Genomic DNA, 22,461 nt, shown 5'->3' with positions numbered 1-22,461 from the left:
TTTTTTTTTTTTTTAAATAAATTTTTCGTAAAGCTTCTACATACTGTGCTAGCTACAAATTTACATACAATTTCTCTTTACTTAAAATGTTGTCTTATATAGATTCTTCTAAATGTTATTAGGCGTAGAAATTCATTCCGTGCCTTTATATTCATACATTTGTAACTCATTTACAACTGTAGGAATATGTACTCCTCGTTACATCTGCATTACGATGGATCTAAATATATGACCTAAGTCTCAACCTGATGAACATTATAATGTGCCTGTACACGAAGTTTCACAGTCATCAAATTTCGGCTATCGTCATTCTTTTCACAGATTATAAATGTGCTTGAGAATCAGTAGGCGTAGAAATTCATTACGTATATCATTTATGACTGTAGTTTAAATAGTAATATTTACTCGCGATTTTGTCACGTTAAAATACCAACCTCCATAATAACGAAACATAGATTGCCTCGACATTTCTGTGACTGAGGTAAAATCAAACATCGTATGGTTTTACTTTATAAATAAATTATAAAGACACAGAATTCATTTCTACACCTTAATATTTCTCGTTTGTTCCACTTACGATTGATTTACCAGTTTCCGTTTTTTTTAAGCGTAATGATATTAAATACTAATTTACTATTATATTTATTTTGCGTTATAACAATTATTAAGTAGAATATCGAATATAAAAAAGGAAATAATAATACGGTTTCGCAACTACTAGGTCTCATATGAAATACTTTAGTCAAAAATTTCTGTCAGAGATTGGGAATAAAGACTGTTAACTTCGTGTTTTATACAATTCGTAAATGAAACTTCGCGCGATAGTGAGTTGAAGGAAGTACTTGTTGAATATTTTCCTACGGGTAGTTTGCCACTGAAAACAGTCAATTACTTTTGTCGCGCTACGAATGGATTCTGACCCACTGTGGCGAAGCACAAAACCCTGAAATGTTGAGTTTGACATGCTCCACAGAAGATCCAGATTTATGGAAGGTTTATCCATAGATTTCATCGACTGTTCTCTCGCGAAAAAGTTTGAAGATATTTTTCTGGATTCGTCACTTTCCATTGTTCTTTTTTTGCTACATATTCATTTAACATCCCGTCAAATTATACAATTAATAATCATGAGTTTAGGGAAGATCGATATTGACCCATCAAACTTAGAGATTAATTGCAATCCTTTCCTTCTTCTTATTTGGGAGAATCTCGGTAATATTCACGCGGTTTTCAATGAACTACGAAAAAAAACACTCGCAAACAAGGTACGCTATTTTTTAAATATCTCATTTATTTCGTTTATATTTCTTCGTTTGTATACATTTATGTTAAATTTGAAACTTAATTGCAATCCAATTCCCTTGTTTGTTGAAAAGAATTCATGTAACATTCGTATGGCCTTCGATAAACGGTTAGAGGAATAAAACACTGACGAGAACAACAGTGGACCAAGCCAGCCGTGAGCCTCTGCGCGTATGGGCCGCTTCGAGCGAGATCAGTTACAGGTCCGCTGGACTCGATACGCCTCGAAACGAGAACAATCGATAGAGGTAGAAACCGATAGACGTGAGAACAAAAATCAGGGGAACGAGAAAGAAAGCTTTCCGTTAACGAAGAGTGATATAACTTCCTAGCGACGATTTAATAATGTCTCACCCACCATATGAAATCCTTGCAGTGGCTACAGAACGTCGGCTGCTTGAAGAACCGCGGCATGAAGCTATGGTTCTTGACTACGTAGACGTTCTTCTTTTTGAGGGCTCCCTTCCGTCCCCTTATCTTCTTTGCGAAAGCGGTGGTCGCATCTCCGGGCCCAAGGGAGTCCTCGCACGTGTTGTTTGCCTCCTGATCGTCCGCCATCGCGTGCTCCTCTACTCAACGGATAAAATAAAAGACCGAGAAACGACAACAAGAACGCTCAACGCGAGAAACAACCTTCGCAGGTCTGTTTGCGATTCGGACACTTCCGCGCCACTCTTCGGCTTTTCCTCGACTGTCACGTTCGCTCGGAAGATGCACGCGCGCACACGGCCGACCCTGGGGCTAGCTGGAGTCGAAAGAAAGAGTCGACCGAGCGCACCCGACAGAGAGAGAGGAGGCGCTGTACCGCTCCCGGTAAAACGGAGACGAAATAAAGAAAGAGAGAACAAAAGAGGGAAGAGAATAATTCGTTCGTTTACGCGAACTGCCTGTCGAAACGGTTCGACGTGTCGCGTCGAACGCGAACTCGCGCGATGGGTGGTAGATAGCGTAACTCCTCGCGGTAGCCCGTGCCTCGCCGACGACCACCGACGACGACTCTCTGGCCTCGGCCACCACCGTTCCCCACCCCCGCCAGCACCCCGCCAACACCCACCACCGGCTATACCCCCACTCCTTCGCTTACCTATGCGTTCGCATCGCGGCTTCCACCTCTACCCTCGTCCACCCACCCCTTCCTCCCGCTCCTCCTTTCTTTTATCTCCCCTGTTCGTTTTCCCTGATTTTCAACTACCCCTTTATTCGCTGGCACCCTTTGCTGCTCATGCTCGAAAGACAGGAGAGGTGCCATCGAATCGCTACTTCCCATGGCTACGTTCTTTGCTTGTCATTTACGTGTACAACGTTTCCTTGATTACGTGCTCTCGTCTATACGCGTGTCTTCATTCTCCTCTTTCGCTTCCCCTCGCCGGCAGGTCTTCTTCTCTAGAGCTCCCCACTACGGGACCACTGAGATCCCTTCTCCCTCCGCGTGGGTATACCTAGCCTTTTCTCCCACCCTCGGACCGACCGATAATTTTAGATTCGCGGCGCAGTGGCTCGACACTGCCACTGCTCAGCCTGCGCCGCGCACTCAAATATCGACGACCGACGGCCGCGAGAGCTGCCAGCACACGCGACCTCACCGAAACCCCGAGGGAGAGTTCGAATTATCCGGAGAAGGGAGAACGATCCGTATGCACCGGGATATCTTTCTCGTTGCATCATCCATCCTTGAAGGAGTTGGGCATTATTCGGATAGCCGGGGAAACGTTCTCATCTAGATGATTCTCCAGATAGAACTCTCCCACGAATTGTCTAGGTAAATTATAAACATTTCTAGACGAATTTTATATAATCCAGATACGTTATCTAGATACGATTGTTTCATTCAGAGAAATTTATACGGATAATCGTTATACGAGCAACCCTTGTCCGGTACGAATAAAAGTTTATACAGATGAATATTTATATAGTGGGTGTCGAAAGTATTCGTACACCGAATTGTACTTTATTGTGCAAAGAGAATAGTAAAATTGTAATTTATTAACTTATTTTTTATAAACAATGACATTCTACATATTCTCGGAAATCTCTAGAAGACATAGATTAAAAAGAAGTAGCTATTTATGTAATTAGCTAAATTAGCAAGAGAAAAACAATTAATCGATAGAAATATTGAAGCAATAAGTATTCGCACAACTGTTTAATTTTTAAAACTTAATTTAAAAAAAAAAAAAAAAAGAAATTTACATTAATTTACACGTATATAATACTTCCTTAAATTATTAGTTATTCGAAGTGGGATCTTCTTTCATTTCTCTATTAGAGCCATTTTTAACAGTACTTTACTGGAAATTTGTTGTTTTCTAATTCGTACGGAACAATAAACTAATGTGCGTACGTTACAAACTTTACTGTAAATGATTCGTCATAAGAATCGTACTAATACTTCTTGCTTCTATACTTTTACCCACTTTTCGCATTTTTTTTTTATTAATTTCCCAAATTATATTAACTAGTAAATGTTGTTTGGACTGTGTCCATCTTAGAGACTTCCGAGAATATGTAAAATATCATTGATTATAAAAAGAGAAGTTAAGAAACTACAATTTCACACAAAAATTTTTTAGGAAATTGATCGGTGTACGGATACATTCTACACCCGTTGTATAAGTAAAACTGACATCCGTGGTTCGCGACTAAAAGTTTATTAAATGCACATTTATCGGAATGAATATCTATTCGAATAAAAAGTATAAACTCGAACAATGTATCCACGAAGAAGTTGTGAAACTGTATAATGTCTACGTTTGTACGAAGTTCCTATCGTTTTATTTATTTAATCAACGGTTCCTCCCATAGCTGAATATTAATTTTGTAGTACGTGTTCGGAGTACCTTCAATTTGGCTCGAAACTTTGAGCAAATCAAATACTGTTCTAAATTGCCGTAATAACCAACTAATTAATTAGTTTGCAGTATAACGAATGAATAGTGGCTTACTCGATTATTTACGTTATTGGAATGAACCTTTATTCCAATAGTGCTTTCGTATCACTTTTTTTCTTATATTTCTATCGAACCCTTCGAGCTCACTTTGACGTACCCTTTCTCAATCCCCCTTTCATTTCATGCTTCATCTACGTTGAGATGCCGAAGGTTAAGTTTGTCGATATAATAAATACAGGATGACCGTTTAGACAGTCTTATCCAAGTTCTTTGTTTACGTTTCGACCCTTTCAGCTTTGGGACATCTTCGAAAATGAAACAATAATCGTAACCCACGTTAGTTCGTGCCGTATGCGAAGGAAAATTTGAACGCAGAATATTTAAATTTTAGTATAAATTTATTAAGTTGTATAGGTGCCATTTTGATCTACAACCTTTTTCCATCTTTCAGGCAATTTGAATATTCCGTCCGTTCTGATATCGTTCTGATATATGCAAACCTGTCCTAACGTCACTTACCAAAAAACGGCACGAACTTTCCGAACAATCCAATAAAAGTAAGGTAATGAAGCTATAAAAAAAAAATTATCTTGTCCTTTTTCTCGAGGCTGCGATTTTTTCGCATAGTTATCGCGATTTACACCGAACCTTGAGTCTTTTGGTACGAAATCTGATTCGTGCAGCGTATGTCAGCGTTCTCTCAACGTGTACCATCGGGACGTTGCACGGTCAGATTCGCACCTCGTGGGGGAATGTGTTCGATATGTGTGGAATGTGTCCAGACTATGTGGAATATGTCTAAAATAGGTGTGGAATTTGTGTGGAATGCGTATGGAGAAAACAAAACACTCGATTAATGTATTGTATCATTTCTTTAATTTCACACAAATCCCACACACGTTCCACACTTATTTCAATCTTTCGCTACACATTCCGCATTTACTCCAGACCTTTTATCAAAGTTACAGAACTTTACAGCTCAGCCACTCCTTCATACGTTCTCTGTAAACATATAAAACTGATGACTATAAACATTTTTATAACTGTTTCGTACATTGGCTATAAACATAGGAAATTTATGGGTTTAAACATTTTTACTACCGATTCATACATTGTTGATAAGCGTATACAATTCATAAAATCACACCTTTTTACGATTTCCTTGTTCGATACTTGTAAACATTTAACATTTATAAATTTGAACATTCTTAAAAGTTTTTTTATATACATTTGTTGTATAAATTTGATTAATTTACCCAATTCAACAACTTTCAGTTACATTTGTTGCGCGATAGGTATAGAAATTAATTTTGTATCTGTCTAAGGTAAACTTACCATTTACTTATGTTGTTGTAGAATAAATATTTTTCCTTAAACTATACTTAAACTATACAAACGATTTAATCTCAAGGTACAGAATTCATTTCTACATCTAACATACAGTGGGTGTAGAAAGTATTCGTACACTGATCAATTTCTAAAAAAAACTATGTAAAATTGTAATTTATTAACTTTTTTTTGATAAACAATGACATTCTACATATTCTCGGAAATCTCTAGAATAGAGAGATTACAAAATAAAAATAGCTATTTATGTAAGTTGGGAAATTAACAAGAGAAAGCAATTAATCGATAGAAATTTACATTAATTTACATGTATATAATACTTTTTTCGTGGGATTTCCTTTTGATTTTATAATTATTGCAACTCTTCTAAGCGTTAAATTAACTAAATTATTAGTTACTCGAAGTGGAATCTTCAATTCCCTCTATTAGAGCCATTTTTAAAAGTACTTTACTGGAAATTTGATGTTTTCTAATTCGTACGTATTCCTAATAAACTAATCTGTTTACGTTACAAACTCTACTCTAAATGATTCGTCATAAGAATCATACAAATACTTATTATTTCTATACTTTTATCCACTTTTCTCATTTTTTTTATTAATTTCCCAAATTATATTAACTAGTAAATATTGTTTGGACTATATCTATTTTAGAGATTTCCGAGAATATGTAAAATATCCTTGATTATAAAAAAAGAAAGTAAGAAACTACAATTTCACAGAAAAGTTTTTTGGGAAATTGATCGATGTACGAATACATTATAAACCCACTGTATATCAACTTTACGAAAGTAAACATTTCTGAAATCAATGCATAGTCTAGTTACAACCAAGTAACTTTAATATCAGATTATTAATATTCATAGATGAGGGCTGCGATTCGATTCTAAGCCGGTCGACCGGAAAGTCTGTAATCTAAGTTTTAACGCGCGGGTCAATAATACCTCTGAGCTATTTTTAATAACGAGACCGTGCACGAACTTCTCGCATGCTCATGAAACGCTTGTTAAAAACGTGTTTATATTCGTACTTAGTATGGAATGAGTCCGACACATTAAGCTGAATGCACGTTCTCCTATTTCAATCAAATAAAAAGTAACCAATCGTAGTCAGAGATCTTTGTCGCTATTTTAGCTCAAATTAGAAGGATCGAAACCAGTGCAATATGTAGATTATTGTCTCGCGAATAGTTTTTCTGTTTTATTTCAATTCTTACTAAAAATGTTTGCATCGATACCATGTGAGAATTCGTTTGAATCTTGCAGCACGACATCGTCAGTCGTGCCAACAATGCAAACGTGATTACTTCCTTCCATGCAGTGCTGTAGCTAAGATTTTTGGACCCCTAGACAAACAACCACATATTTTGGTTCTGTTATCTTTATTAAAGCCATGTGGGATAATCTTCAACCATCTTTCTTTGATCGACTACTATAATATTATCGACATGCTATAATATTGATATAGAACTTTCTCGGTACCACTTTAGACCGTATACAATTTTGATCGATTTCAAACGAAAAATAATTCATTCATTGTCTTTGAAATTATATTATTGTCATAGCGCTATAAATTGAGCAATGTAAGATGGCTAAAATACTTTTAAAGGTTGATCTCCCTTCTATCTGTCATCTCAAAGTCGAGCAGTAGGCACTATACTTGACTGATACTTGATTGTACTGAATTGTACTTCAAGTTGCTTCTAGTTCGTGGTCGCGTCGTTTCTCATGTTTTTGTTTTATATCGTTTCTTTTTTAAAGTGAATCAAACTTACTTCAAGATGAAGCTTCGAAGACTTTGTTTGCTGTTTATCGTCGCGTGCTACTTGTCCCTTAGTATGTGTGAATGAAATCCGTTTTGAGGAGCCATGTGATTATTCATAAATGTTTTTAGGCCACGCCCTGGAATGCTACGTGTGTACTAATCAAGAGGGTAACAGGGAAAAGTGTTTAAAAAGTACAATAACTTGCGAACAAGGTCAAGATGCCTGTTTCACGGAAATCAAGTGGGGAAGTGAGTATTACTCTAGTTACTGTCATATCAGAATTCGCGATTGAGGTTATGTTTACATCACTCGATGAGTAATGAACTTTCATTCGTTCAATGAGAAATGTAATTTCACCGTATGATTCACATTGTAATTCTTAATGAACGAGTAGTATATCATTTATCTTCAATTCGTCAATATTAATTTTTATCTCGATGAGAATTTTGTCCGTCTTTGACAACAACCGTGAATATATTTTTTATTCTATAGATACCACCTGTCGTTATTATTTGTAGGTACACCATATTGGTCGCAAGGCGCGAAGAAACAATTTTATGTTTCCAAAAGGTGTTCCACCAGGAAAGAGTGCGAAAGAATAAGACAAGCTAATATGAATGATTGCACGTACATATGGTACCAAGACTGGAAATGTTCCCAATGCTGCCAAGGAGATAAATGCAATTACTATGTTATTGTGAGTAGAAGTTTCGGTTGACGTCAATATCTTGAATTAAACCCAATTATAAAACATTCGCTTTATCCTTTTCAGTCTGGTGTCAGGAAAGTACAAGCACACTGGGTAACAATCATGGCTGCTTCGATATCATTGTACACCCTATGGAGTAGAATGGAATGACATTTAATTGCATAAAATAGAAACACGATTAACGATATTTCTGACCATTCGAACAAGAACATTCTTTAAGTACAGACTGAGCAAATAGTTTAATCAATACTTATCTCAGTCTCGTTGCGTATTTCAGTGCCGAATACAGCAATTACCTTTACGATAAACGTTTAGTTAGCAAACTAAACGTAGTTAAATGCAGATAACGATGCAAAGCATTTTGCATTATAAATGCCGTCCGTGTCATTTGTATAGTCCAGTATTAAGATAAAAAGCAGAACGCCTTAGTGTAATGGAGGAGTTGAATCTAATCGCTTTGTTGTCGAAGTTCGCGTAATATCCGTCCAGAATAAACATTTACAATAACGTCCGTCCAAATAAACATTTTGTATATTTTATAAACGTAAAGTTTATCTAGTTATGTATATGTTTTTTATTCGGTATTACATGTAATACGCGAGTGTACGTGTAACACACCCTTTTTTTAAAATAAAGTTTATATATATCATCGATAAACGATAATATATCATCGTTAATAATACATCATCGTTAATTTATACGTGGAATACCGGTAAGTAAATATAATGAAAATTATTTTGCTATTTATTGTACGTCTAATAGTAAATCGTGACTATTATAATTTCGAGTAATGTATCAAAAAATCCATAAAAATTAAAATTGGTATTCATAAATTTCTTCGTGGATTTACACTTTCAACATGTTAAAAGTTTTCTTTTTCTAAGAAACGTTGGTTAAAGTAATGTTTGTTTTTTATTATTTACAAATAATTGAAGTGCCAGTATGATAAGGAATACATATATCTGTTTAAAACGAGCATTATTTAGGATTTAATATCGATCAATTCGAACAGTTATACATCGAAATTTTTTCGAGAGAATTAAATTGTTGCAAGTCCGTGTCACAGAGGTGGGGCTACAAACGTGACAGCATATCTTTTATGGGGGATTTACGTGTCATTTTAGTCTCTTAGAGGATAATAATCGATATCTGCACAGATAAGAAGAATAAATTGTTTAGGAATACCAGAAAGAGTTTGCGTTGTACAGTGTGCATGGACGTTTGCGGTTGCATTCTAGGACGAAGAACTATATCACATAAGCGGAATTAAATCGTAAGTGATTTCTTTTTTAAAATAGGTAACTGTGAATTCAGCTTAATAATCATATGTCGCGGTATAATTAATGTATATGCGTTTAATTGGTATTTATTTTAAGTCTCTTATAAAACGAGATAAAGTGAAAATTGTAAGGACAAAATTGTAAATTTGCATATAACAAAGACGATATCCGTTCGAACGTTCTCGCGCCAAGTGCGCTAAGAATGTACACATAGTTGCTACATTTACATACTAAATGTACGTAATTGACAGATTCCTTAGTTACAAATGAATGTTGACGTCATGTGACCAATTAGCGCGATGTCATAGAAAAACGAACTATCGAACTATCCGTCTTAAAGAACGTACTTGGCTTTTAATGTTGAAGTTAATAGTTTCTCTTCGGTGTTTCTTTTCAAGAATATATTATTCAGGAACGTAATAGTTGCAGACAATTGATTGTTAAGAGAATTTTTATTTTTAATATACAGCCGAACGTTTGCTGCGATGATATGGAAAACAGATGCATACTTCAATAACTTGAACACTTTTCTCGCACTAAACACTTACAAAACTGAGACACAAAAATTACTCTTATTACTGATTTCATAACTGCGCGCACAATTGAATTTGCAACGCGTATAATCTGTTTATCGTGAACAATATAATTGGCAGATTTGTTGGTTGCAAAGACAAGTTGACGTCATCCGGTCAATTACCACGATGTCAAAGAAACTTTTGTGCGGCACAGGAACAAAGCTTATCGAGCCCGTGATCGATTATATTAAAGTTCCACCGCTCGTGCTGGACGAATGTATTTCTCTATCGTTGGATGCGAGTACGACACGACTTGGCCCGCGTAACGAGGAAAACTCGATTAAAGAAAACCGAAAGAAATCGAATAAGGGTTCGCGCTATCTAAACTTATCGCAAAAAATCAACAAAATAAAAGAACGATTGTGATCGCAACGGTTAAAATCAACATTATAAGCGGTTGACCGATATAGCTACCAACTTGAACGGTTCTAATCTACTCGCGGGGCGAAGAAACGATTCCGTCCAATTGAACGATTCAGTTTGCTCGCACTCGACGGGCGATCTTTGAGCTTGATTTAAGGACATTTTAATTATTGTGCTGCTTGTAGTCGCGAACCGAATGTTCAGTTTCTGACCGGTCATTTGTGCTTTGTCCAATTCACGCCCACGGATCGAAGAATTGATTCTTCTTTGACTACGCTTCAGATGGTGAGTTGATAGAAAAAAACGCGACGATTTTATGGAAATTATTCCCATTGAATCGAGCACCGATAAAATGGGCTTCGTTTTGAGTAGCGTTGGGACCGCAGCTGGGGTCTCATGTCGAATTATTCGTATTTGAATACTTGTCGAGTACGAAATACACCAAGTATAACTTACATGAAAATTTCCAAGTTGTCTATACATTTGTTGTGAAATTACAAACTGAGAAACGAAATTTAAGCTTAAGTTCATTTCTTGTAAATAAACTACGGATGTTTATGCAAAGTCGTATTTTTATATACGCATATGAAAACCAGAAATTTGAATTAGTGCACTATCTTTTTTTATATTCCATGTATCTTTGTATACTTTTATATACTTTCACTTCTCATAAATGTATAAATATCCGCGTGTAATTATAAGCTTTCTCGAGTATTCTATAATACGATCTTGTTGTGCAAATTTACGTACAACAATCAATTATAGTTTCGATTAGGTTGTGTTTCAAACTAATCATCATCGCGGAAACATTGCCGATGCATTGCTGATACCCTCGTTCAATATTTATCGAGAAACTTAAAAAAAGTTTTAATATTTTTTTTACCGACATACTCGCCATGCGACCAACTTGTTTTCTCTCTCGCTGGAGATGTCAGATTGCTCGCGATAATCGAAGATAAATAGTGGCGGGTAGAGTTGATATCATTGTATCGTGAAATTGATGTATTTGAATGATTAAATAATCTAATAATAATTGAATATCTAAATATTCGAATAGTGATGTTCTACTATTCGAGTAGCGACATTCGAGTGCTCCGATAGTCAAATAAATCGATATTCGAGTGCTTAACATTCGAACAGTGTTATCGAAGTACTCAAGTATCCTAATAATGATATTCCAGTTTCTCAATAAATATACTCGAGTGTTGGAATTCTTTTATATTAAATACTCGAGTGTTCTGCTAACACCGAAACATCAGTTATTGTTTTATTGGCACAGGTAACTGATCCCTACAGTTACATGATAAGACAGGAATGACGCGGCTCTAGGTATACATATACAGGGTGTCTCAAAAATGTTGTAACACCTTGAAAGAGGTGGTTGGGGAGGTGATTTGAAACAACTTTTTCCTTAGCGAAAATGTTGTCCGAGGCTTCGTTGAGGAGATATGAACGAAAAACACTGACCAATCAGAGCGCGCGTATACCGTTGGAGCGGCCGCGGTAGCGAAGGCTACGCGCTAGGCGGCAGCGTCAATGGCCTTCGATCCACGTTGAGTCACGTGTTGTTCGCGTACAAGCGCGGCCGCTTAGCTCGTAGCCTTCGCTGCCGCGGCCGCTCCAACGGTATACGCGCGCTCTGATTGGTCAGTGTTTTTCGTTAATATCTCCTCAACGGAGCCTCGGACAACATTTTCGCTAAGGAAAAAGTTGTTTCAAATCACCTCCCGAACCACTCCTTTCAAGGTGTTACAACATTTTTTGGGACACCCTGTATATATGACTACGTTGCACCCCGAGGCCCCAAGACTAAATATCTTTTGTTACGAGTATCTCGGATTCGTCCAAACTGTGAAAACCAAAAACTTTTTCCAAAACTACCTACAACAGTATCTTCAATATAATTAGACAGCTCTCGAACACAAACATTCATTTTCAGTCGATCAGTACGATACTAAAGTGTTTTGGTGTACGAATTTATATTCTGTGCACTTTACTTAGTGGACTGTCTAGCCAAAATTAAGAAACAATATTAATTGTCGAAATGAAAAATAAACTTATTGAAATATGTACTTCTTAATTGTGACATCGTACGTTCCTGAACGAAAAGTCTAGCTCTATCCTTGTCTGAACAGGGGGTGTCAGATTACTAATTGCGGTCGGCTCAAGTCGTAAAGATCGATTTCCGATCGATTTTACGACCCCAGAAGATTCCTACCAGTGACCATACCTATACGAAGTTTAATCGAACATTGAATTATTAAACGAGTTACAACTCTATTTTTGTAGGTATAGAGTTATTCTGTCTAAAAATACTGATTGTAACATGATTCTTTCAGGTGCACAACATGAAGATCAGGGTGCTTCGAGGCCTGCACAAGGCTTTCACGCGAAAGAAAGAAATGGTATTGGCCGAAGACACGAAACTCGCGAGGTGTTTGTCTACGTTGGACCTCACTGCTCTCGGAATCGGTTCAACCCTCGGTGTTGGTGTTTACGTCCTCGCCGGATCCGTTTCAAAAACCACTGCAGGTCCGGCTGTGATAATCTCTTTTGCCATCGCAGCGATCGCGTCCATGTTCGCAGGTATGATTCGGAACTATGTTTCTTCGTACGACTTATTCGCCAGGTATTTCACAATTTCAAATACTAACACAAAATAAGAAATAATAGTCGCTTGATTGCGCAATGAAAAGTGTTTATTGCTATGCAATTGGCAACCAACACGTGTATTCGTTAATAGGGGCATCAAATTTTATCCTATAAAATTGACGCAACTTTGTTGCACTTATTTACTTTAATCTAATCGATACTTTATGCGCCTGATACCATGCAGTTATCATTAAATAATTTCTTACAGAGTATTACACGCTTTTTCTCTTTTAAATCAAAGTTAGACGAAACCGTTCTTATCTCGTCTACTTGGAAATTACTTTCATGCCATCATGTAACGATCGTATCTAGTAATCGTTGAGCGATGTCTGTAACGTGAAACACCTGGATACGATATTCCGACGAACCGATACTCTGATTTCTTATCTAGGTCTCTGTTACGCGGAATTCGGTGCTAGAGTACCACGTGCTGGATCGGCCTACGTATACAGCTATGTGACGATGGGCGAATTCACGGCTTTCGTGATCGGTTGGACCCTAATTCTGGAGTACGTAATCGGTTCAGCGAGCGTGGTGCGTGGTCTGAGCACTTACGTGGACGCTCTGTTGAACAACACTATGAGGAACGCGTTCGAATCAGCGGCTCCTATCGACGTTAGTTATCTCTCCACATATCCAGACTTTTTCGCCTTCGGGGTGACGTTACTTTTTTCTGGTAAGGAATTACCATCGACATCGCGTACACAGATCGAAGCTTTCTACGTATCAGTTTACGATTACGAAACTGTGACGTACAGATCGATACCTACTCCTATTTCTTATCGTGGAATTATCGGCAAATAAACTACCACCGTCGAAAGTACGATTAGAGAAATTGGTCTAGTTTTCGATTATCAATATACTGCAGATTTGATACGTTTGTGATAGAAACTAATATAATAAACCCATGGAAAATGAAATAACAATATTATTGTATCGTAGAATATATTCAACCTTCACTGTACAATACCTTTTCTATAGTTGTGTATATATCTGTACGCCATAAATGCATAAAATCTGCAGTCTACTTGCGTAATTTCAAATTTTGTTAATACATTAATACATGAATCGAGAAAATGTAGGAATATTTGTAAGCCCGAGGCCATGGATTTTGTTAAAGTTATACATCAATTGAATCTTCTGCCTCAGCTGCGCTGGCGTTCGGAGCAAAGGAGTCCTCGGTGGCGAATAATGTCTTCACTCTCGTGAATCTCATGGTAGTTCTTTTCGTGATAATCGCTGGATCGCTCAAAGGTAATTTCATCTCATCGCGAACGACGCAAAGTTAACATTGGCAGCTGAAAAGAATGTCTCCGAGTGGTACGCTAGGCTTAAATAATTCTTTTCCCTCCTAACGTAGGGGGAACAAATCTCCAAACGATCGTTCAAGAAATCATCAAGCTTCACAAACGTGTATAGTGTTTACTCGTTAAGAGCTCGGAAGCTAACGTACAGGGTGTCTATGTAAACGTTTGAAGGATTCGGACTCCTTAATCGACCGTTTGGCGATGCCGCCCTTCTAGCTCGCGAGATCCTAACGAATAAATGCTAAAGTACGACGCCATTTATACAGGGTGGGGCAATAACTTCACCTTGACTATCTCCGTTAATTATAGCCCTATTGAGAAACGTGTCACAATAAAGTTGCACTGTTTAGAGGTGCACTCAACATAGTACACTACCATTCTGAAATCGTCTCAACAGCGACTGTTACATAATCATCTTTAAACGAACAATGACGATTTATGAGAACACTAATGACCGCGAAATGTCATAAATAAGTGACCCTGCGCAAAATTATGTTCTACCATTACAAGTGCCCCTCAAAAGAGTGCAACCTTGTCCTGACAAATTTGTCCGCTGATGAAGTTAAACAACAGCCCTAGTTAAACAGTTGCCCTAGCCTGTAGCAGGCACGTTTTCTATACCATGAAAACTCATCGTTTCCTTGCCAGCTGCCAACGATACACCCGAACACTCCTGGATTTCACCTAATCGACTTTCGTGTAACATCTTACGTTAAAAGCTGACGTAACAAATTGGAAAACGAAGCCTACGTGCACCGAGACGAATTGCGATTACGGAACCGGAGGATTCGCGCCCTACGGCATCGGTGGCATCATAACCGGCGCAGCGACGTGCTTCTATGGATTCATCGGTTTCGATTGCGTCGCAACCACCGGCGAGGAAGCGAAGGACCCGCAGAGGTCCATTCCCATAGCGATCGTTGCATCCCTGACGGTCGTTTTCTTGGCCTACTTCGGCGTCTCCACGGTGTTAACCATGGTTCTTCCGTATTACGAGCAGAACTCGGACGCCCCGTTCCCTTACTTGTTTGACAAAATTGGTTGGAGCTGGGCGAAATGGGTCGTCTCGATAGGTGCTATATGCGGCCTGTGCGCAAGGTAATACGCATAAATAGCGGCTGTAATGTCTCACAGACATTTACTGTATTGTATTGTACGTATATGACGTAAGAAGTTGCGAAGAAACGTAGCAATAACATTAACACGTTGACTGCCAGACTGATACTCTTAAAAATTTCTATTGTGATTAGGTTTTGTTTCTAGACTATTGGAGGCTACATAATGAAGCATTTATTGTGGTATTTATTTTTATAACTTCATTGAAGTTTAAGAATTTAATTTAAATTTATTTTTCTTTGTTACCGAACATTCAAAATTAATTTTGTTTGTTCCTCAGTGAAAAGCACCGTCACCCATATAAGGGTGGCGATCAACGTGTTAAGCGATTACTTAGACTGCGGATTTGATGCATTTATTACGTGTAATAACATACAAAAAATATGCATAATTATATTTAGCATGTATTTATTATATACGCAGTCTATATCATAAATGCACAAAAGTCTAGTGATTTCTTTTCTCTGTTCAATTCCCTAATTAGTTGGATAATCAAATCGAATTTGTGCTCTTGTTCGTAGCTTATTAGGCGCGATGTTCCCGTTGCCACGAGTGCTTTATGCGATGGCTTCCGACGGACTCATATTCGAATGGATGGGAAAAATCAGCTCACGATTCCACACACCTCTGATGGGCACCTTTTCGGCGGGTATTCTCACAGGTTAATATTCCTTGCTTGTTATCCCTCGTCTCGCGTTTTCTTCATTTAAAAACATTGAAAAACTGTTTCAGGCGTATTAGCAACGATATTCGAATTGACTCAACTGGTGAACATGATGAGCATTGGTACCTTACTCGCTTACTCGATTGTGGCAGCCTGCGTGCTTGTACTTCGGTAACAACAAATAAGTCCAACAAGATATAAAAAAAAAAATATTCCACAGAAAACCTGTTAGAATTTAAACGAATACCCGTTAATTGTTCCAGATACGAGGAGAGCGAAGCTTACGAGAAGAAAGATGACCGTGATCCAAGGACCTTGAGGTTTATAGGAAACCAACTAATTAACGCCAATAAATTAAAACACTCTACAAAATTAACATCGCAAATCGTGACGTATCTCGTCGGATGTTACTGTAAGTATATTAGTTTTTTAATTAATTGAGTTGGATAAATCTCATGATATTCGTATTTATTTTTTAGTAATTCTATGCATCTGTATTGGTGTAATACTTTCAATGTTTTCCGGCGAAGTCACAAAAGGAGAAACTGCAGTCGTCGTCCCACTCGCTGTATTAATACTTGCTTTGTTAGCTAGCCTCACATTTATATATCTTCAACCAACTTCTGGAAAGAAGCTCGCGTTCTCGGTATGTAATGCTCGATTGAAATATTTTTTTTTTTTAAATCGAACGTAAAGAGACGATATAAAAACGCGCATGTATATTTTAGGTTCCATTGGTGCCGTTTCTACCAGCACTTAGTATCCTTGTGAATATATACCTCATGATGATGTTAGACAAGATGACATGGGTGCGATTTTTAATTTGGATGGCGATCGGTAGGTAGATCGATAGATCAAAGATTGTAAAATAAACCACGATGTAAACGAATCTCTTTCTTATTGCAGGGCTAGGAATATATTTCTGTTATGGTATTTGGCACAGCAAAATGAGGAGAAGGGAAAGCATAAAGCCAAACGACAACGGTGTTAATAAAGAAACAAAGAGTAATGGTAATTTTCCACGACTCACATGACAGTAGTTTCTTTTATATTTTTTATTCTAAATATACGTTTTACATAATACTGAGCGCCTAATTTAAAAAGAGTCGGTTGACTCGAAAGCGGTTTAAAAGTATTACAACGACATTTTAAGCTTAAATAAATTATACGCGTAAAAAAGGGATGAAAATTAAAGACCAAACAGAGATTTGAGATCGTTGAGGGTAAGTTTCGAGGCGACGGAAGTTTTACCGCCACTTAGAACATTTTGCGCTATTTCCATTTTCTTCTCTTGCAATTGCTTGATGCGCTCTTCTATCGTATCTTTGCAAATAAACCTAGACAAAATTCGAGAATAAAGACACAAAGTTCTCGTGAATCGGTAATATCAAGATATAAAAAAACTCGAGCCATTTACTTGTATATGGAAACGTTCTTCTTTTGCCCGAAACGGTAAATCCTATCTTGTGCCTGCACTTCCAGTTGCGGATTCCAGTGAATATCAATTAATAATAAGTGATTTCCACCTACTAAGTTCAGTCCAACACCTCCAGCAGTAAGAGAAAGTAATAATATTCTTGGATCTCTGTTTGGAGAGTTAAATGAATCCATTACACCCTGTAAATATGTTCCATACGAAATTAATTACACAGATATTCATTATTAAGAGCGAAGGATGAATATTTCATTAAAGTACCTGCCGATCCTTAATTGCCACGTTGCCCGTGAACATACTAAACGTGGCACCTCTTATCGAAGACAAATACGACGCTACAATTTTTAACATAGACGACCATTGAGAAACAATAATCAATTTATCGTTTTTCTCTAAAATTTCTTCGACCTTACTAAGTACCACTTTCATCTGCATTCAAAATAATACAATTAAATAAATGTTATGTTTTCCGTAATATCATTGGGGAAATTTTATTGGTATCGTTTAAACAAATCATTGGTCAACCACTGTATATAATTAAGAATAATTTACGAATAATTGTTAATCAATCATGTATAATATAATAATACTATAATCGTATAATCACTCACCTTGGAACTTATACGCTCAGCTTTAAAGACAGGATTCTTGGACGTGAGTAAATTTGTGGTTACCCTATGATCAATGCCTATCTCCTGATCATTTTCATTTTTGTTATCATCAGATTCTTGCAACGTTATATTGTTCATTTGTAACAATATGTTTGAATCTATATTTTGCATATCCATTATTCCACTCTCCATCATGTCTTCTTGGTCCAGCATCGAATGAATAAGGGTCGGATGAACGCAAATTTGACGTAATCTCAACAACAGGACCAAAATTTCGTGAGCCTTAACGTCAGCGTGTAACGATAATAATTTATTCTGCGCTTTTGTGAATTGAGTATTCTTGTCTGAAAAAAAGATCACGAAAAATTATGATGATTTAGAGGATCAAAAACAGCTTCTGATATTTCATATAAATTGCCATCGATACACGTACTTGGATTCGAAAGAAACGCCGGTTTATCGTACGCGCCGCTAGCTAAATCATCCATATGATCTTTCTCTGCTCTCTGCGATAGAAATTGAGCGAACAAGGTGCGAGAATAAATCAAGACTTTCTCGTATACCAACTGCTCCTGCTCATCGAGCTCTACAATTATTTCCTCTATCTTTTTATCGGGTAAACATTCTAGCTCGCCCTTATCTTGGAGCTCTTGTTTCGTTCTCCGCAACATTAGCGTGTCCATCACGGTTGCTAATCGTTGACGACCAGAGTGATCTTTGTTATCTACCCAACGTTTCCAAACTCGTAGATCGTCGAAAGGCGTACATTTGAGGAACTTCAAAATCGAGTATAAATCCATTTCCTTATTCTGAATAGGCGTACCAGAGAGTGCCCACCGTTTATTCGCCACGAGACCGCACACGGCTTCGGATGCCTGACTTTTATGATTTCGAACGACATGCGCCTCGTCGAGTATCACGCGGTCCCAATGAATTCTGTACGTTGTTGATTTGGTCTTATATTCACGACTTAATATGTTGTATGTTGTAATGACTACGTCGTTTCTCGCTAATCTCTTCGGCACAGTTTCTCGGTTGGTACCATGATAAACCTCGATGGAAAGCAGACCTCGTTTGCACCTGTTGAGTATTTCATTTTCCCATTGCGATAACAGAGATGCTGGGCAAACTACGAGCGTACCCCCTTTATGTTTCAATGCTGTTTTATAATTTGTCCATTCTTCGTCGCTACTATCCTCCGTACTTTTGGATTTTTTCGCAGCAATGATCAAAGATATCATCGTTAAAGTTTTACCCAAACCCATATCATCTGCGAGAACCCCACCAGGGGGTCTCTGTTGTTCTCTCCACATTAACCAAGCCAACGCGTGTTGCTGATGAGGCATTAACTGTACTTTCAAGCCCTGTGGATCATCTGCTCTCTGTTCTTCGGTTGGTCTAGCTAGAAGAGACCCATGTAAATCTTGTATTCTATCGACTGTTAAAGCTAATTCCTTATTCAGCGTTGCTTGAGCTCTTGCCCCGAGTTCTTTCATTTCTAGCGATGTTTTCAGTTTTGTCGGTATGCTATTTATGTCATGTTCGGAATCTAAGTCACTGGTATACGTTAGCTTGTGAGTAATGAGGTCTTTTTTAACGAATTGTACATCTTTATCTTGTTGAGTTAAAGGCGTATTTTCCAATTCAATCGCGATCTCTTCTATTTCTTTTTCCTGTGCCATGATACTCTGGCGCAACCTTTCACCTTTGTCTGGTAGTAAATCAATATTACCAGTGTCTAACAGCAACTGAAAATACAAAATATACAGACTCTGAAAGAAGTCTTGAAGAATCTATTTTTTTCAACTTCTTTATTTGAACAAATTATTTTGAAGGAGAATAAGCACATCCATAGATGAATTTGAGTAAATTTACCTTCGTCTTGCTTAGCTGATTCTGCAAGTGTTCCATTTTACAAATAAGAAGAGCTCTTTTCTGTGCAACCATTGGGTCTATATTGCCAACACCAATTTCTTTTTTTGCTAGCGTCACTGCAATTTCTTCAGGTTCTGAACTATTTTTATTATCTGTGTTCAAATCTGTAAATCAATTCAATGTTGATTTAACGAATTGTTTATTCATATCTCTGTCTTGGAAAATCGGTATTAAAACACAAACTGGATGACTGCTTAGACTGTTGTACATTTCTTCCTTCACTGGGTGTATGCGTACTCGTGGATGATGTACTGCCATATTCATCTACTGTATTATTATTGTCAGATTCATCGTTCAGTGAGATATTACTAATTTCCATAGTATTTATACTGTTCATAGTGACATCAAGGGTTTTACTTTTCTTCTTTGTTTTCTTACTCTGTGCAGTGATAATTTTTTCGCTGCCATCTATAAAACAATACAATAAGAATATCGAATCCATGTCATTCACAATGTTATTATAATTCACTAAAATATATTACCACTTGAATTACTATAATCTGGATCATCCTCATTGCTATCACTGCATGATGCATCATTTTGGTCTTCATTGTCAGAATAATCAGGAATAAACTTCTTAATTCTATCCCCATTGGATGGTAAGGACCTAAACGTTAATGAAGAAAATTCTAAGAAAAAATAAACCTAAAACAAAGCTTAACGAATGATAGCCTTAAAAAGTTTACTTACGTTTCTGGGGTTATATTTCTAGAAATGTTATTGCTACTTCCACTGCTCTCGATCACAAGGAATTGCTCTTTTCCGACATTATCAATATCCTCGTCACTATCAGAAATGACAACGGAATTCCCATCCGCACGAGGCGAACCACGCAACCAATTATAACTTTCATCCATCCGAGCTACTGTCAATTTTAGTAATTTTACTTGATATCAAGGGACTGCAAAATTCCACATAGGATAATATAGAAAAAAATTATTAAACGTACTTATCGTTTATTCTAGATGCGAAGAAAGTTTAACCGAACTTTTCAAAACTGATAAATATGGCGCGAACATAAATCATGTAATTGGTTAGTTTAGCTTAGAGACCCTCCAATCAGAGTGATCACGAAATAACGTGAAGTCGGGTATTTTAATAAAATCACTAGGATTGTAAATCAGTGTTTCGATTCGTTTAAAATGAGTTCGTTTACAGCAGTGATGGGCAAAACCCAAGGGTTCGAATAAATCTGAAGTTTGCCAATATGTTTGTCTCGTTTCTTCTGTTGAACATTTTCCAAAGAAGGAAACGAGAGAAACACATCGGCAAACTTCAGATTTATTCGAAGTCTAGGGTTTTGCCCATCACTGGTTTACAGTCTCACACGTGTTATGTTACTATAAGGTGGTCCTAGTGAGTTTACTAAGTACTCTGTCAACAGGATGGAAGTTATTACACTCTTGATCCTTATTGCGCGCCCGAAACGAATCACCGTTCTGCTATCTAGGGACGATGGTGAACATTAAATTATTTCTAGGATAGATAGATCGCGGAATGCAACATCCTAAACAGTTGGTAACAGTGAATTACACTGCAGGTGAATTCCCTTCTTTACCATTCACTTCTTGATGCATTTCACTTTCATCTACCTCCTTTTCTTCGAAGATTTTCCTTCAACTCCCTTTATTTCCTGGTACCTTTCGCTTTAATTTCCCTTCATTTCTTTGTAAATTTCCCCGTCAACCATCTTACATTCCACCTTCCGCCTTCCACTTCCTCATTAACTATAGTCTCAGGTTCAACCTCAAGTTCAACCGTAATACGACTTACAACTTTCTTGTCCCATCGTAAGTGGCTGACAGCGCCAGGGCAACACCAAACATCTCCTAACACACCACGTGACACTTGCAGATACCTCCTCACAACTCCTGACACCTCCTAACATCTCCTAACACGTTCTACGATCTTCTAACATACCCACACACTTCCTAACACCAATTGATTTCCCTTAATTTCCCTTCATATCTTGACAAATTGTTCATTAATTTCCTGGCACCTTTCCCTTTAATTTTTCTACTTTCCTTGGCCACCACCTCGCTCATACATGTGATCCTCTTACTAGAGGTAAGTTTCGAATCAGAATTAAAAATTATGCTACCTCCGTACATATCACATTCTCCTGATATAAAGGTAAGTTTCGAAATACAACTAAAAGTTATGCCACCTCTTCGCATACCATGTTCTCCTGATACAAAAGGTAAGTTTTGAACTACAATTAAAAGTCATGGCACTTTTTCGCATATAATGTTCTCCTGATACACAATTTTGAGCGGAGTGATTTGCAACATTGTTGCACTTGCAATATTGTGGAATTTCCACGGGAATCGATTTGCAACATTGTTGAACTGGCAAATTTGTGGCATTCCCGCGGGAAACGATTTGCAACATTGTTGTAGTCTCGAGAGGAGCGATTTGCAACATTGTTGAACTGCAAATTTGTGTCATTCTCGCGGGGAGCGATTCGCAACATTGTTGAACTTGCAACATTGTGGAATTCCGCGGGAATCGAT

At 37.4% G+C, this 22,461-nt stretch overlaps 2 protein-coding genes and 1 long non-coding RNA gene across 11 annotated transcripts in view; 1 reads left to right on the top strand and 2 right to left on the bottom strand.

Moving 5' to 3' along the window:
- The window catches only part of LOC128886654 (uncharacterized), a 52,596-nt gene that overhangs the window by 9,370 nt on the left and 20,765 nt on the right, over positions 1–22,461 (bottom strand). The gene's annotated exons all lie outside the window — the stretch shown is intronic.
- LOC128886641 (cationic amino acid transporter 2) lies at positions 5,867–17,147 on the top strand. 7 transcript variants are annotated; one of them, XM_054141710.1, is made up of 13 exons: positions 5,867–7,371; positions 7,430–7,549; positions 7,820–7,998; positions 12,568–12,814; positions 13,272–13,556; positions 14,030–14,134; positions 14,907–15,285; positions 15,825–15,964; positions 16,036–16,138; positions 16,231–16,379; positions 16,447–16,613; positions 16,696–16,804; positions 16,874–17,147. In XM_054141710.1, the coding sequence occupies exons 1-13, from the start codon at positions 7,317–7,319 to the stop codon at positions 16,999–17,001; spliced, it is 2,166 nt and encodes a 721-aa protein (XP_053997685.1). In that variant the 5' UTR covers positions 5,867–7,316; the 3' UTR covers positions 17,002–17,147. The 7 variants fall into 7 exon arrangements, with proteins under 7 accessions (XP_053997685.1, XP_053997682.1, XP_053997680.1 ...); XM_054141707.1 differs by lacking the exons at positions 5,867–7,371; positions 7,430–7,549; positions 7,820–7,998 and adding exons at positions 8,168–8,722; positions 9,190–9,283; positions 10,414–10,513; XM_054141705.1 differs by lacking the exons at positions 5,867–7,371; positions 7,430–7,549; positions 7,820–7,998 and adding exons at positions 8,168–8,722; positions 9,190–9,283; positions 9,944–10,513.
- On the bottom strand, positions 16,994–20,992 carry LOC128886637 (transcription termination factor 2-like). 3 transcript variants are annotated; one of them, XM_054141695.1, is made up of 10 exons: positions 20,898–20,992; positions 20,639–20,813; positions 20,431–20,555; positions 20,132–20,356; positions 19,889–20,052; positions 18,447–19,761; positions 18,014–18,357; positions 17,664–17,831; positions 17,385–17,584; positions 16,994–17,304 (listed from the first exon to the last, which is right to left on the bottom strand). In XM_054141695.1, the coding sequence occupies exons 2-10, from the start codon at positions 20,803–20,805 to the stop codon at positions 17,157–17,159; spliced, it is 2,856 nt and encodes a 951-aa protein (XP_053997670.1). In that variant the 5' UTR covers positions 20,806–20,813; positions 20,898–20,992; the 3' UTR covers positions 16,994–17,156. The 3 variants fall into 3 exon arrangements, with proteins under 3 accessions (XP_053997670.1, XP_053997671.1, XP_053997672.1); XM_054141696.1 differs by having other exon boundaries at positions 20,639–20,810; positions 20,898–20,916; XM_054141697.1 differs by having other exon boundaries at positions 20,434–20,555; positions 20,639–20,955.

This window comes from Hylaeus anthracinus, unplaced genomic scaffold (genome assembly GCF_026225885.1).
Source record: "Hylaeus anthracinus isolate JK02 unplaced genomic scaffold, UHH_iyHylAnth1.0_haploid 11985, whole genome shotgun sequence".
Taxonomy (NCBI): Eukaryota; Metazoa; Arthropoda; class Insecta; order Hymenoptera; family Colletidae; genus Hylaeus; species Hylaeus anthracinus.
The sequence above is the reverse complement of the archived record's forward strand: the minus strand, read 5'-3'. Positions and strand labels throughout refer to the sequence as shown.